Source organism: Ricinus communis, chromosome 2, assembly GCF_019578655.1.
Source record: "Ricinus communis isolate WT05 ecotype wild-type chromosome 2, ASM1957865v1, whole genome shotgun sequence".
Taxonomy (NCBI): Eukaryota; Viridiplantae; Streptophyta; class Magnoliopsida; order Malpighiales; family Euphorbiaceae; genus Ricinus; species Ricinus communis.
The window spans coordinates 8689831-8706518 of record NC_063257.1 but is presented as its reverse complement, the minus strand read 5'-3'; the positions used below and the strand labels follow the sequence as shown (position 1 = coordinate 8706518).

At 35.4% G+C, this 16688-nt stretch overlaps 2 protein-coding genes across 2 annotated transcripts; both read right to left on the bottom strand.

Moving 5' to 3' along the window:
* Positions 1–308: 308 nt before the first annotated feature.
* On the bottom strand, positions 309–4449 carry LOC8283161 (protein PHLOEM UNLOADING MODULATOR). Its single transcript, XM_002524248.4, has 4 exons — positions 3977–4449; positions 2042–2436; positions 1214–1401; positions 309–1107 (listed from the first exon to the last, which is right to left on the bottom strand). Exons 1-4 carry the CDS (start codon positions 4273–4275, stop codon positions 709–711), a joined length of 1281 nt encoding a protein of 426 aa, XP_002524294.1. The 5' UTR covers positions 4276–4449; the 3' UTR covers positions 309–708.
* A 575-nt stretch (positions 4450–5024) lies between these two features.
* Positions 5025–16688, bottom strand: LOC8283160 (sterol 3-beta-glucosyltransferase UGT80B1). The gene is made up of 15 exons (XM_015722462.3): positions 16402–16688; positions 15101–15441; positions 13903–14051; positions 13135–13380; positions 12762–12873; positions 12194–12364; positions 11267–11330; positions 9805–9862; positions 9522–9699; positions 8267–8397; positions 7594–7696; positions 6910–6986; positions 6556–6603; positions 6228–6377; positions 5025–5498 (listed from the first exon to the last, which is right to left on the bottom strand). The coding sequence occupies exons 2-15, from the start codon at positions 15414–15416 to the stop codon at positions 5295–5297; spliced, it is 2007 nt and encodes a 668-aa protein (XP_015577948.3). The 5' UTR covers positions 15417–15441; positions 16402–16688; the 3' UTR covers positions 5025–5294.

Below are 16688 nucleotides of genomic sequence, written 5' to 3'. Positions count from 1 at the left end.
CCTAAACATCTGTTTTGGGTAAGCCAGAAAACTCAAACTCAAAGACCAACATAAATTAATCTTCCTGTAACTGTGGAGACAGTTGGTTGACACGTGTCATTTAAATTGGAAGTGGAGGAGTTAATAACTGCCCAATCCTATTTTCCCACTCGTTCGGTCTGATGAGATTGAGCCCAATCCACATGCTTTCCCTTCCACATTTTGAGAGGCCAATCAGATATGGACATTTTAAGTAATCTAAAATTTGTAGGATCACTAGAAAAAAAAGAAAAAGAGAAAGAAAGAAGCTTTAGCTGTTAACAGAGATCTAAAAGAAAAAAGAAAAAAGAAATTCCTCATTCTTCAGACTATAATTTGAGCATCCATGGGTAGATACAAGTCACAAAGATTTCAACTGTTGGAACAGCATCCATTAAATCCCTAAGAAGAAGGCTTTAAACTATTCCAGCAGAAAAGGGGCAAACCGAAAGCTCCATAACTATCTAAACTTTAAGCATTACCCACTGGACATTTTGTGAATGTGGTAAAATGTCTTTCGCTGTTGCTTTGGGAACTGGTTCCTGGAAGAATTACAAGAATTTCCAGGTACCATTCCCCATTAAGTGGCAAACCCTACAACAACACGTAATCAATGTTACAACACATACAAATACATTTTCAAACTTTCAGACTCATGAGAGAAAATCGTGTAGAAGGACTAGGAAGAGATCACCCGTCGCTTGTCAATGTGAAGGCTAGAAGAACAATCGCAAGTGCTGAGATAATGGTCACACAAGCAAACACCCACATAAACTTGCTTTGGCCCTTGTTCTGGGTTTCCTGATTGCTTAATTCAACCTCCTTAAGAAGCTCCCTCACTTCTTCCATGTCCGAGTCTTTTGCAGCTTGGATTAATCTACGCTGAATCTTCTCAAGCTTCGAGACCTTTCTTCTTCTAGTGCCATTCTTAGTTGGCCAGATACAACCTGTCATCTTCCAGAGAAGGATGCCTACATATATGGCCACGATACAGTCTACAGTATAATGGTGGCGTTCCCGTATTTCTCTCTGTGCACTGTGCAGTACAAGCAGCCATATAATGCCTGAGCTAAAACCTCCATAAGCTTCCTGCAGAAATAAGCAATGAGAGATTAAGAACCCACTAAGAAAAAATTGTGTACTCGCCAGTTAGCCACAGATGAAAAGACAATCAATTTGAGTTACTATAATCTACCGTCCAAGCCATAGCTGTTAGTACAGCAACAAGCATGTGGCCACTGTATATGAGGTCATTGCAGCCACCTCCAGCTTTTTTCAGTAGACTGAACCATGATCCTCTTGAAGTCGGTCGTAAGATATCTATCAGGAAATTCATTGAACCCCAATTGGGACGGTAATCCCTCAGGAGTTCACCAGTATCAGCTGGAAAAGGAAAACGAGATAATGTGAGAAAAACAAAAAGTTTCTAAATGATAAAATGTGAAAAAGAAGTTTCTAACATAAAGCAAACACATCTGTAAGTTAATTCGGGAATAGCTTTACAAAAGGAGAAACGATTACAACATGCAAGAAGCACCAAAAGAGCTTCATTATAACATAAGATTAAATCCCACCACCATTAACCCTCCGAACATGGTTCTCTATGATGGGGTGTTACCCAATCTGTGAACTAGAGTGGCTAAAAGAATAAGTCCTCGGAACACCATGGTCAGATTCAAATTTCAGTAATCAAGAACAATATGATAACCAATTTGTCTGGTGACATTCCAAGAAAGCCATCTAGCTTCCATTACAGCAAATGCAGCTTCAACATGAATCCACTAATGGAACTACTGGGAAAGATTTAAAAGAATAATGGATTTTACTTACTCTGGAGTAACAAGGTAAATTTAAGCAAAGTTCAGCTAGACAATAAAGAAACCATAGAAGTTTTGGAACTTCTTGAAGTACGATAGTAAATTAACCAGATACAAAATTGGGTCTAAGGTGGAGATGAAATTACTAAAACACAGAATTAAGACAAAATATATGCTGAGACATGCATTTACCAAACTGAACATACCATAGGCTATATCCTGTTGTATAATCTGACGAATAGCATTAGCATCTGAAGCATAAGGGACATAATACTTTTGAGCCCAATGATGAGGATATGCTGGAACTGAAAACCGAGATGCAGCACACCAAGGTCGAGCAGATGGAAGAATTGTGGAGACAAAAGTTATAGCCCGAAGAAAACGGCCAATTGCCATCGTGAACATGTACCGTGCTCCTAGTCCAAGGCCAGGGGCTTCTACAGAGTCGAACAGTACAGAGAATGCCAGTATCATAAACAACATCAGATAATGGTGCAGTCCAATAATATGAGCTCTCAGAATCTCAACCAAAGGTTCAGGAAGTTTCTCATTCAGTGAGAGGAGCAACCACTGGCCAGCGTCAGGAAGAGGAGGTGTACCACTGTTCAATATTACCAAGCCAATGAATAGTCCTGTTAAGAATATTAGCCAATATATAAAAATGAAACAGCTTAGGATATGGAAGTACCGTTTTTCAGGAAAACTCATGAAAATTGATAAAAACAAATAATCACAGATTGAATTAGCTTATTGAAATGCAAGTCATGCAAAATTTGGAGGCATCAGGCGAAGGGAGGAAATTTTGACTTAGTATTCAATCAGAGAAGTACTTGTCTATCAGAATATATGGTCTGATTCTTCTAGTAATATATATTTTGCATCTACTTTCTTAATGAGTTGGTGAGATTGAATAGAGTTAATAATTATTTTAGTTCATACTGGGACTTAGACCTTCATAAAACACAATTCACAGATAATACAGTGCCCCGTATCTTGACACCAATTACAATGGGTTCAAAACACAACCATATAAGCATACTAGTATATAGCCCTTGTGATGGCTACAGATGAATTCTGTTGAGAAGTCTTAAGCACATGCACTCTACCATCAAGATCACTCCCTTGTTAAAGATTAATAGACTTAATGATTATGAATAAAATTCTAACTCATAAACTTAAACCTCATTTCAAATACCTACTTATTCTTTATCAACTCAACAAAGCCTTCTTCCATGTTTACTGGGATCAGTTAATAGATTCTTTTTCTCCACTCCAGACGATATTGGACTACATCTTTGGAAATATGTAGAGCCACTAGATTATCTTGTACCACTTTACTCCATGTTAGTTTAAGTCTACCCTTTCCTTTTTTCACTTGATCTACAAATTATCAACTGAGTTCAATGATTTCTATGATTTACAAAATGGAAAGACCCGCATGTTAATCAAAACAAAGTTATCTTAAGACTGCCTTATGACATATTGACCACTTTTTTTTTTGTTGGACTGCAACCTGTTAATCACTTACTACAATGAAATGCACATGCATTCATGATTTATAAAAGCTGCAAACTAATTGTACATTATGGGGAATATCTGGAAAAATTTCCTCAAATTCTCCCACCCAATCCCTAAAAATCCATGATTAATTGAGTGATATCTGCAGATTGAACTATTTGAAGGGGAAAGAACCAGAATATCTCAGCCCGAAAGCACCACAAACAAGTAAGCTAGGAACTTTACCATTGACGTAGTCTAAAAATCAGTTACTTAAGCAATAAAGTTAACCATAATTTAGATCACCGATCAGATACCATATCAAATCAATACCATTCCAAATGGGTGTAACTTAGCATATAGCTCAAATCCAAGAAGTAACATTAAACTAAACTTGCGCAATCATCTCTATCTTGCACAATCTGAAAAGCACAGAAAAACACCAATTCTGGAAAAGAAATTAAAATAAATCTGACCCGCTTCATATAAAAAGTAAGATAAAACAATTTGACCCACATCATATTAACCCCAAAAATGAACACACACACACACACAAACCGAACCCACTTCACCTGAAGCCACATTCACCATCTCGGTCACTCCAGTTTCAACTTAAATAATAATAAATAAATAAAACTAATTACCGGTGCCAATCAAGGCCAAGAACGGCGGTGGAGAAGCGAACACAAAGAGCTTCAAAGAGAAGACAAGAGAGCATAAAAAGCATTGAACCGACAAATGGAATAGCGGCGCGAATCTCGGAGGACCAGTGCTTGTAGAAAGGAACACGAGAGATTGCTATTAGTGCGAGTATTGACCAAAGTGCTGGCTGCAGCCGCTCATGCCAAGTCGGGGATATGTTGCGGAGGTAGTCCACCGCCACGTACGATATCGCGGCCACGCCTAGACCGCCGGTGGTTCTCACCGGAGTTAAACGCCTCATGGTCGTGGTAGCGGTGATATCGGGAAACAACAAACAGACCAAAGTATAGTGTAAGCGTAAAGTAAAAAGTGGCAAGTCTTGTTAGTTTTCTTTTTAAGTAATAAGTAAATTTCTCTTTTTCAACAACGGTAATAAGTAATTAATAATGCACAATGAATAATTATGTATGATAATCAGACACTGCGTTATTTTAAATAGATTCTATTATTTTAGTACTGTTTAGAGCTTTCTTAATTAATATATAATCTATCATTTAAAGCTAAAGCAATCATCTACTGATTTAACATATAAATGAGATATATATCAAATTTAAATAATAAAATCAAAGAAACTTTTAGATTTAAAAATTAAAAAAAAATCCAAATCCGTATTTCAAACTCTAAATTAAAAATCCGTGCAAGATTTTATTTAATTCCATCACTCTTTTTGTTCTGGCTCTAAGGTAAGACCCGATTCTCCTGCATTATTGATGCAAAGAGGAGTGGAAGTTAGAGCTCGAATGGAGTTGGGGAGTGAGGTTTTTGTGGGTGGTGGTGGTGGTGGTTGTGCGGCGGATGGGCAATTGGCGGTTTTGAGTGCAAAAGTAGAGACTGTTGGAGAGGAAGAAGCGAAGGGGAGGTGATCCAGAGGAGAGAAAAGAGGTTAACAAAAATTCTGTGTTTGTCCTGTGGAACTTTTTCTGGGTAATTTTTTTGTATCATTCTTTGGATGAACAAATGAGTAATAAATGGCCAGAAGACACGAAGAAATTAACCAATCCATAAACTAAGCTTATTGGCATTCAATTTTTATGAGGTCACTGTTACAAATATTTAACCCCAAACAAAGCCTAAGACTGTTACAAAAATATTTAACCTATCCTCATATCTGAAGCTTGAACTGCAACTGCTACACACCACACAGTATAACCCTTCAATGGAATGAATGAATCATATTATAAAGTAATGACAAAAATCAGCCTGTGAATATAATAAAAAAAGAATCAATCTATACAATCCTCAGCGGTACAACAAAGAAGCCTACACACGGCAAGGAAGGCAGCACCACCTGTTAAGCTGAATGAAAAACCATTGTATAGAGTTGGGATGTCCTTCATCTTCATCTGAAGAAGCAGCAGGCAAAGGTAGCTCAGGAGGCAAATGCCGGTGAAATGCGTTAACGGCAGCTGCAACACCGTCTTCATTTTCTATCAACTTTGCTAGTTCCATTGCTCGTGATTTCACCTGAGAAAGTTTAAAGTGCCCCATTAGTAACTAACCAGTAGCTTTTGTAAAGAAAATTGAAGGAATGGAGATTGAAGCATATCATGGCAGTCACTAACATCAAATGGGAGATGGTCGACATAATATCTCATTGATACCCAATATATTTTTTTTTTCTTTTTGGTACTAGTACTCCTATTTCTGTTTCAATTTAGGGTATCTACAACTCTTAGCTTATGTTTGCTGACGTGGCTATTGGAAATAAAATATTTTTATTGATTCGCAACATCCACGATGTTAACTTACTAATAACTTATCTTACTAATTACCCACTTATAAATTTTTTCAAACTACACACACATTTAGAAGTGGGCACATAAGATAAGTTATTAGTGAGTTAATATTGCTGATGTGGCAAATCAATCAAGAACATTCCATTTTCGATAGCCACGTCTAAAAAATAGACCAGAAATATTAGAAGTATCCTAAATTGAAATAAAAATAGAAATACTGATATCAAAAAGAAGAATTAAAACATTGTGCGCCAATTAGATACAGAGTTCAAGGGTTTGGTACCAGCGGAGCAAATTACCCGTGTTCGAGCATTAAATCAAATACAATAAAATATTGTCCGACACTAATTAATATTTGTCGAGATGATAAAGCAAGACCACTATAATCTATTCTCTTGCAATGCTCAAGAATCAACTCCATATATTTGGAGCACATTATATATGGCATCAGAATTACCTCTGGCTGGAGCATGAACCTTATTGCATCTGAAAGGCTCTCAACATTGAGTTGAGCTATTGGTATTGGTGCGGGTCCCAGCCCTTGCTTATGTACTATGTCACCCCAAAAGAACTGATCTCCAAAGAATGGCACAATGGTTGTTGGGCACTGTAATTAGCAATAAATGATCTCAGAAACTAAAAGCAATTTAGTTGTAGTAAATGTAAGATTATATAGTTTGAAGTAGAGGCTCAAACTACATGAAAAATTGGAGATATATTTCAGCCATTCCATCTCACATGCAGCTATGATAATTAGAATGGAGACTAACTGATAAGAGCATTACCCCAGCTTTCAGTCCTGTAGCTGTGGTTCCTGCACCACCGTGATGAACCTGGAAATTGTTATAATCAAGGTTAACCACATATCATTATAATAGAAACATGATGCGTGCACTACTAACAATGCCATGTACATCATTCTACCATATTGAGTACACCAAATTCACAAAATTAAAAATTGTGCAGCAACTAAAGCTGTTGGGATTAGAAAGTTGACTAGTTGCAACTGGGAGAGGAGGAGAGGAGTTGGTGGGCAACAAAAACAGAAGACCATATGCTGGCCAACTACCAGAAGTTCGTCAAATTGCAACAAAATTGTTAATAAGTTGTGCTCCATTAAGAGTACAAAAGATACTTACGACAGCAGCACATTGAGGAAATAACCAGTCGTGGGGGCAATCCTCCAAAAGGAAGACATTCTCAGGAACTTCCATAACTGCAACATACAAACAATTAAGAGGAAAACTAAACACGATTAATGAATTAGCATACTCACTACAAATCATACCTGATAAAAATTCTAAAACTACAGCACCACATAACCAAACATAAAGCAACAATCATCATATGATGAAAAAAAATATTCATCTGGAACCAATTTGCTCTTGCTGGTTGCCTGATGATACATTTCCTCTTCCAGAAAAGATGTCCTTCAAACATCCAAGGAAGAGAGTCCCATTTTCTCTCTTGGAAGGGTATTATTCTAAGGAGAAGAATGGATTACAAAAGCAACGGAAGCTTAATAGAAGGTTTTATCACAGGCAGGAGCATCTCCATTTAGCAATCTCTTCTAATATTGCTGATTAAGTTCAAGAAAACAAACTGGAAAATATAATGGGGCAACAAAGAATCTCTACCAGCAAATAACAAGAGTCAGCAAGCCTCTGCGCCATCGAGGCACACAGCCAAATTATAAGAATTGATGCGGTTTCAACTAAACCAGCAACTAGCATAAAAAATGGGTTTCTTAGTCCAAGTGATCAGAAGTTGTAAAACACCCACAAACAAAAAAGAGCAAATTAAGATGAAAAGGATATACTTACGGTTCCCTAAATCTCCCCATCCTCGGTCAATTATTCCTCTTTGTCCAGTGTCCTTCAAGGCCTCCAATATCATGTCTGTAGTTTTCTTGGGATCTTCAAGAGGCTTAGCAAAGAAAAAGTGATAGTTTCAGTTAAAGCCTTCTTTAAGAGAAGCTAATCCTATCTTCAAAATGTACAAATCATAAAAAATAATGCGGAGCATACAAGAGCAATAGACATGGAAATGGTAGCTTTGTGTAAGTAAGCACAAGAAAAGATATACCAGTTCCCTTCCTGAATCACTTCAAAGTTCAAACATATAATGAGCTACCTAATAGCATTCCTAAAGGTAAGCACTAGACCAAAAGTGAGTATCGTGGCCCCACATTTTTCCATAAATAGGATCAATACTTGTAAGTCTGTAACTAAGAAACTAGCTATCTTAGTTTTACTTAAGCAGGTCCACAGATATGACAAATCCCTTCAGGCCCCAATACTCCAACAAATGGACTGGAGTTTCAAACAATGTGCAGAATATAAAAAAAAGAAATATATAACAATACAACAACAATATGGAGGGAATGGAAGGATGACAGCAGTACATCTGGTCACAAAATAAAAGAAAGGACAATAAGTAAATAAATAAATATAAAATACAATAACAATTACAACTGCTCTCGGGAAACTAACATACCATACTCCCAAATCCAATATATATGGGTTTTGTTCCTTTCTGAATCCATTCATTAAATTGTTCTTTAGGCTGATATTCTGACCCAAGGTTTAAGAAACAATAACCAACAACATCCACTATAGGTCCCCAATCTGCAGAATATTTTATAAAGTTAAGTCTTCAATAATAAAGCATAAATTTAGCATTGGCCATAGCAAATATATAATAAACTGTAAGTAAAATAAAAAAAAAATAAATAAAAAAACTTAGTGCATCCAAAGGAATCATATTGCCAAAAAGGAATGGCACAGAGAATGAGAACATAAAGAGTAATTAGCAACTGATCTGGAGCAAAGCAAAGGCTAGATCTCTCTCTTCAAAGAGAAATGTGAAGAACCCAATAATTATATAGCTAATTGAACTCTCCATACAGCTAAGCAATAAAGCTACTCATTTTGGGGTAGCGCTGCTTTTGTGACTGCTCTTAACCAGACAACAATATTCAGCTACTGAAAAATTGAATCTAACCATGGGCATAGGGACTAGCCCAATCCAAACTACAGAAAAGTCCACAGCAAGTTCCCAGACCCGACCAGGGTTGGCAATTACTCTGCCAGGCAAAGATAATCATATTTCTGCCAGCAACTAACCAAGCCTGCCAACCGATAAGGTCAGCTAAAACACCAAATGCATTAGAAGGCATAATCTTGAAATTGCTACCACAATAAATAATTTTTGTTCAGCTACTTAAACCATTTATCCTAAATAGATACCATGCTTTTCACACACCAAAAACAAGGAATTAATTGTAGCTGAATGTTTTCAATTAAATATGTATTGCCATCTAATATTTCTTCTAAATCATGTTCAATGAGTTTCTTTCCCATCTCTGCAAAATATTGCCAGATGAAAGTTGTAGACTTGCCCTAGTGACTTGAAAATTTAACACAAATTTTTTAAAGTGATGTCCTAGATCACAGCCACTTGGACTTAGCTCAAGTGGCTGGGGGACTTAAGGGTCCAGGTAGAGATCCTAGGTTGCCTCCTTGTTCAATTGCATTGAAAACATAAAAAAAAATTAATAATATATAAATAATATATGACCAAACTGAGGTTGTTCACATACAACCATGCACAAAGGTTGCTCACTAGGATCATGGCATTTAGACAATTATACAAGTTCTAACTGCATAACATGTTTGAATGGAAGAGAACAAAGAAAGGATTGTGCAGCTATAATTAATTACAGGGGAAAGAAGGGGGCAAAGAATTTTACCACTTGGCTTTGGAACAAGATGGGGACTCCACAAATAACCTGTTGGCAAGTGAGATACTGATCCACGATACATACTGAAGTATGCAATTGGGGGAAGCTTCAGCTTTTTTTTCCTAAAGCTATTTATATGTCCTCTTATTCCCCACCATATAAGTAAATCCACAACAATGTAAGAGAGCTGGAACCAGTAAGAACAAGTGTAAACACTTTATGGATTACCCCAATGATTTGCCTGGTATAGAAAGAATTTGATAAGAGTGTGGCACACGAATTAAGAACATACCCAATAGCCAGCACTTTGTGGTACACGTGCTAGAGGATGAGGAAATTCATAAGTCGGCCTGCCTATTTAAGATGGAAGTAAGACAACATAATTTCAAGTAAAAACTTATAAAATTGCAAAAGCTTCAGAGAACATAGCATGTTGTGTGTGTGTGTGTGTGTGTGTGTGTGTGTAGTTGATCTCTCCCATAATTTCCATCTGCATCATCATGTCAGTCCTAAACTAACCGTTTCCCATTTCATTTACATGAACCAATTCCAATGATTTGCAGGTTGCTTTATCCAAAACCCATGGAAGATTCTTCCAGACTTAGAACTACATTATATATATATATATATATATATATGTGTGTGAAAGTGAAAGAATAAAGTTAGATTTTGATTAGAATTAATTTTAGAGTGAGTTGATAAGGGGTCAACAATTGAGAATGAGGGTGAATATGTAGTTCTTAATTAATAATGAGAGTAGAATTATATTTTATTCTCTCATTAAATTAACTTAATTCTCTCTGAATTGATGTTTTGTTAATTTGTAAGCTTAAGAGTGCCTCTTTCTTTTATGTAATTTAATATGAGTTTTTACAATGTGAATTTTATATGTTAATGTATACATTTTATATTATATTTTAATGATATGTGATATGCTTAAAGAAAAAAAGACGTTCTTTAGTGTTTGATATAGATGGAATGGACTAAAAGCATGTGTATATCATACTTGGGGAATAACATTTAACATTGCAATAAAAAGATTGCATATATACAATGATTTATCAGATTATAGTTATAAGATCATTTGTTATTACCTACAAAATTCAATACCTTTAGTGATAATGCTACTTCCTTTATTAAACAGAAAGAAAACAGCTATAACTATATTAAATTCAATTGGAAGAATTTCAATCACCTTTTTAGATAAAAGTAGAATTACATATTTAAAGTTGAATTAATTTTTTTATATAAAAAAATTATTAAGATAACCAAGCATAAGTCTGTATAATTTGATTATGTGCTAAAAATAATAACACCTCTCTATTTCCTTCCCTTATTCAAAAAAAATAAAATCACAAACTTGTTTTTATTTTATGAAGGAACAACATTAAAATTCTACTGTATATTTATCTCTGTATTTTTTGGAATACAGATACCCGTGTATCAAGAGAGAAAAATGACTAGTGTTCAAAAATAGAAGAACATTTTCCAACTATGAAAGCAAGCATCAGAATAACAAGCATAAAACTAAAGCAATCAAGCAGAGGCATCTCTGCTTTATTGAGCATATTCAGCATACTATAATTAAAAGTTAAAAATGGCTGTTTTATCTTTTCTTTTTTCTTTTTTCTTTTTAGGAAGCAATAGCATCATTTTCATAGTAAAAGTAAAGCAATTACTTCAGAATATTCAAGATTCAAGCTAATGACTTAATTTCAAATTTATAAGCAAAACAATATTTAATTAATACTCACGTCCAAGGCATTGTGAAGAAAATGTGAATCGGTACCCCAAGTGCTTCAGCAACATGTACATGTCCTGCAATACAAACTACAATTAGATTCTGATGTTATTGAGAAGTAACATTATCTCCATAAAGAAAAATATGGAGAAGATCCTAAGGTCCCCAAACATAAAAAATATCAAGCACTAATATTAGTAAATATTCTCATTTGTCACTCCTTGTGCCATAAGCATTTCAATTTTAGTACATTTCCTCTTACTTTCACTTCTCCTATAGGCTCCTGCCCGTCAAAACACACTTCCACAGACTTAATAAAATAAAGATAACATGTAGCAAAAACCAAGCATATAGTAACCTTAAATGCAAAGTTCACAATGAATCAATCAAAGTTACAAAAATAAGTAAAATCAAAGGTTTAAATATTGTTCAATTTTATATCAAACAGCTTTACTTTCTCAAACAGAAATCTGGTCCTAAACCAATGAACAAAATCTTGACACCAAATGAATGCTTCCATATATGTTCCACATAACTAAGATTTTTATTCCTTCCAGCCACTGCTCTAGGTAGGAAGCTTTGATTCCAGATCTCAAGCAAGAGGCTTCATTTGTAAATATAATCTAAATCATCAAAAGCAAGATTTAACATAATGTAATGATATAATTTAAGGATTTAACTTCTTCATAGTGTGATCAAGTGACAAGCAATGATGTAAGAAGGGACGTGAAGCAAATTACTTGTGTATAAACTTCAGCATCTAGAATCTATTCTCAAAGTGCAGCACACAGTAACAGAACAGGAGTTGCACATAAGCTAAAGGCACAACTATCAATCAGAAATGTATAAAACTACAAGCTTTCTTTGAGGAGGAAAACTAAAATGAAGAGATATGATTTTAGAAGAAGATGGTGATGATCTTCATGTTATATCAACTCACCATAAGCAGGTGGGTTTGCAATAATTGCCTGGGCTCTAAAAGGCACACCAGTTTCCATATCTGGTTCTGTGCATGCTGGAAGAAGAGACTCAATTATGGCTTTCAGCTGCTTCCTTTGGATGCTTATTTCTCCTGGTCCAGATGGGATGAGACCTTTATTTCTGGCCATATCTAAATTTCAAAGTCACTCACATTTAGTACTGTAATACAAGCAGTTTTCAAAGAAAAGATGGAAAAGAAAAAAGAATCTAGATCATATAGGACATATTTGGGTATCTTCAAAATGGTGCATGTAGCCGAGGACAATGAGAGTTCCAAGAGATGAGATCTTAATATGCAACTATAGTAAAGCTCTTAATGCTTTTAAAAGTTGATAACAAATTGCCACGTATTGCTAACTATACGTTAATGCATATTCCCATCAGTTTGTAAAAGCTACAGAAAATTATAAACATGATAGAGCAGAAAAAAGGAAATGGAGGGTCCTCGAACAGGGTAGCAACCAGAAAAGTTAGAGTTGAAATGAAACAGTAATATAAACATAATTCACAAGTTAGGAACCTCTTACATCCTGCCAAAACCCGAGGGTCACCACCCAAGGGATAAAACTCTACACCAGCTGACCTTACAAAGCTTCTGAAGTTAGCATGAGTTGCCAACCTAACATGATGACCAAATTCCTGTAATGAAGCATCAGATCATCAAAACATAATGTAACAAATGATTACCAAGGTTTATTTAGCTACATGATATGGAATTGGGGCACACAATACAAACAGAGGAAATTTATAATATGCAGAAAATGAAAATAAACATAGGAAAAATAACACAAAAAATTGACATAATCATGAATAAATAATAAATGAAGATTTCAGCACCACGAAGCAGGAAAAATATAGACAAAACAATATATCAGAGTCAACAAACTATGGTAAACATGCCTGAAGTCTCTTGGCCATAGCTAGAAAAGGCTGTACATCTCCTCTTGTTCCAACCACAAGAATGGCAATTTTTAACCTTGGAATTGATTTATTGGAAGGACTAAGAGAGTTATCATCAACATAGAAGGATGCCCCTTCAACAGAGGAAAGCTCTAGCAATTCAGAAGCAACGGGTGCACTTTTTTCTATATCAACTTCCACTGTTCCATCATTTTGAATCTTGACTAGCTCAATAATTAGTTTTTGCTGTAAAACCATTAAAAGAAAGTAACATGATCATTATGAAGAAAACATTACCTTAAAAAGAATGCAAGGATATAATCTATGAAGAAGGTAAAATGGATAAAAAATTTGTGTAGTAAATTCCTCAACCAAGTTCATCAATGACAGCTCAATAAATTGCCACAACCATGTAATACTGAATGCAACAGATGAAATTAAATTTTAATAGTTTTATAATTTTTCTTGAGAAAGAAAATTAGGCAAACGCAGTGGAATTAGATGTTGGTTTGTGAAATAATGATATGAAAGATAGTTTAGGATTTCCTTTCTTTTATTTCCATGACAGGCACTAACTTCTATCAAATTCAAGTACAGAAAGACTGTCATTTGTAGAAATCATGCATGACAAAACATATCATGTGCAGAATAGGAAAGTGTAGTAGCAAAAGAAAAATCCTCTCAGCTACATAATTTGCCAATGTATAGAAAGCTAGGAAAATATATGATGAGGCACAAGCTAGGAAACTTGCAGGCACTGCTAATTACCTTTTCATTTTCTGATAGTCTATCCAATTTTAGCTCATGCTTTGAGGTCTTCTTCTCTGTCATGGATCTATAGAATATGATGTTATCATGGTCATCAAGAAGAGGATGTCTATGGGCGCGAACAGGGGCGGTGGTGCAGTGATCCAAACCTTCAAAATAAGATGTTAATTCAAAGTATACATTGAATAAACTTCATTACACATAAGATTCAATTTTTATTACAAAAGTTGAGATCTCCAAATCAAGAATTTCAACTCATACACTAGGAAAATAATTGAGGCGTCCATTCAATAGATATCTTTTAAAAGGGGAAGTAGTATTAAGGCTTTGTAAGGTATAGAATATCAACTCAGTCTCTAAAGCCATATTCAGCAAAGTTTAGTACAACCAGTTGAGCTATATACACATATACAATCAACAATGTATATCACTACAACTAGCACCAAGGGGCTCGCAATTCATGTGTAAGCTGGAACTGTATATGGCATTCCATAAGAGCCAAAACTGACTGGAATTTCCATGCCATTGGCACTGGGAGACAAAAATGAACAAATTCATTGATTACTGGCAGATATGTGGCTTCAGGTAGAAGTCTCTCTCCTCCAACTCAACTCAGGTCATAAGCATGAATATCCAATGCATGCAAAGGAAGGTGCCATACATTACTTCTGTAATAAAAAGAACTACGTAATTTCTCTCTCGATGAAGTATACCTACAAATCTATTCTCCTTTAGATGAACTGCATTGCTAGGATATCCCGTGTATGTGCATGACATACATGTATAGCTTTTCTTATTGCGATTTATTATATTTACACCATGCTTTTTCAGTTAAGATGCTTGAAGCATGACCACAGATTTGAGATTAAAAAAAAATATAAACTTTTAGGTGAGCAGATTTTCCAAAAGCTTTTAATAAATGCAACAGACTATCCAAAATAATCAGAAAAATATCTTCAAGGTTGAAAGAAGAAAGGAAGCCATCAAAATCTAGATAGCATAAAATGCAATTCCTAGCAAGGAAAATCAAATTCTATTTCTATAAGGTTTTTAATCTCCCATCATCATCAGATTTATGCACTGCAATGTCAATTTCAATACTATAGATTTTCCTCCTTAATAATATAGACAGCCAAGTATAATTAAAGTGAACAAAAAATAACTTAAGAAACAAAAGATTAAGTTGCCAAATAGAAACCTCGTCTAGGGGAAGAGGTAATGTTCAATTCTTTTGATTGAAAAATCTCTAGAACTGATGGACGCTGCCCCGAATTTTCCTCCTGTTTTCTTGTTTCATGAAGGGGATCAGCTCTTGTATTTCCCAAATCTGTCTCCTGTGTTGGTGTTTCTTGAAGAGGACCTGCTTCAAATTCTTCATCTAAAGAAACAAACTCTAATGTCACTGACCCTTCAACACCACCAGTCTGGTGGAAGCTCTTTTCCAGTTCCTGGTTGCTGCTGATTCCTTCCTCTTCTGAGTTCTTCAATGGATGATCTACTCCATTACTCCCCATTTCATCAAATCCAGAGTCCAACAACCTAGACAAACAAGACCATTAAGTTCAACTACCACAGATTTCACGCCAGAGTTCTTCAATCTTTTTGCAAGTTAGAACTTGAAATGTAGAAATACAAAGCCAACTAGCAAATGTCACCTGGCACACAAGTCTAAATCACTGAATACTCCAAGTGCAAAATGTCAAAAGTAACCAATCAACGAATAAAAATTCCAAGACCTACAATTTCTACTGCCATTCAATAACACTTCCCAGTATCTCAGTTCCCAAAAATTGCCAAAAAAACCTAAAATCTGAATCAAAACCTAGAAGAACCCACAAGACCCCCAAACCCTTCACTAAAAGTTCCTAGTATGCATTCCCAAATTTCTCCAAGGATTCAAGCTATACACGCAAAAATCATAAGGCAGCATTAAGTAGTCTTACAGCTCTAGAAACCCTTTTAAGAGCTCGCCCTCATCCAACTCCTCAAAGAACAACTCCAACAACTAAAGTTAACTACAAGCCTACTATTATCCAATAAAACTAAACCAAGCCCAGAATACAAATTCTTGAAATTTTGAATAAAAATGGATATGAACATGAAAAAGAAAAGGTGGGTAGAAGTCAAAAAGACCAAAAAGAAGCAGAAAAATGAAGCTTTGAATACTATATAAAGAATATACTTAGACCAAACAAACAAACAAATTTAAGCAGGCAAGAAAACTAACACACACCCCAACCACCAGTCAACTGGACCACAAAGAACGTTAGGCAAGCATGTTTTGTCACACTAAACCCGGATTAGAGGCAACAATTATGCTAAAAAAGTTCCAAAAATCAAGAATCACGATTAACACGAGATAAGGCAGATTCAAGAGAAACCCACAGCAAGAACAACACCATTGACACTTATATCAATAAAAAAAACTGTAACTTCTATAGGTTCATACAGTGTCAGAGGCGTTACATTCATTAAATTATGTAATAATTGCCAACTTACACTAATCATAAGCGAATTGGAAGGTTAAAAATGAGCAGAAAGCAAGAAGTATGTGAGAGGGGTTTAAAGGGGTTTCTGTGTAGAGTTAGTTTAAAAAAATGAGTCAAAGATTGAGAGTTGAAAGAATTGGATAACCAGCAACGTTGAAGTTGAAGAGAAGGGGCGGTGGTGGTGATGATGATGATTAGAAGAGAGAGTTTTCAGTTTCTACCAGTTCTCCCTGTCTCAGGTTTGAGAAACAAAAGGCACGAAAACTTTACAAAAGGAAGACTGTAATTGAAAAGGTT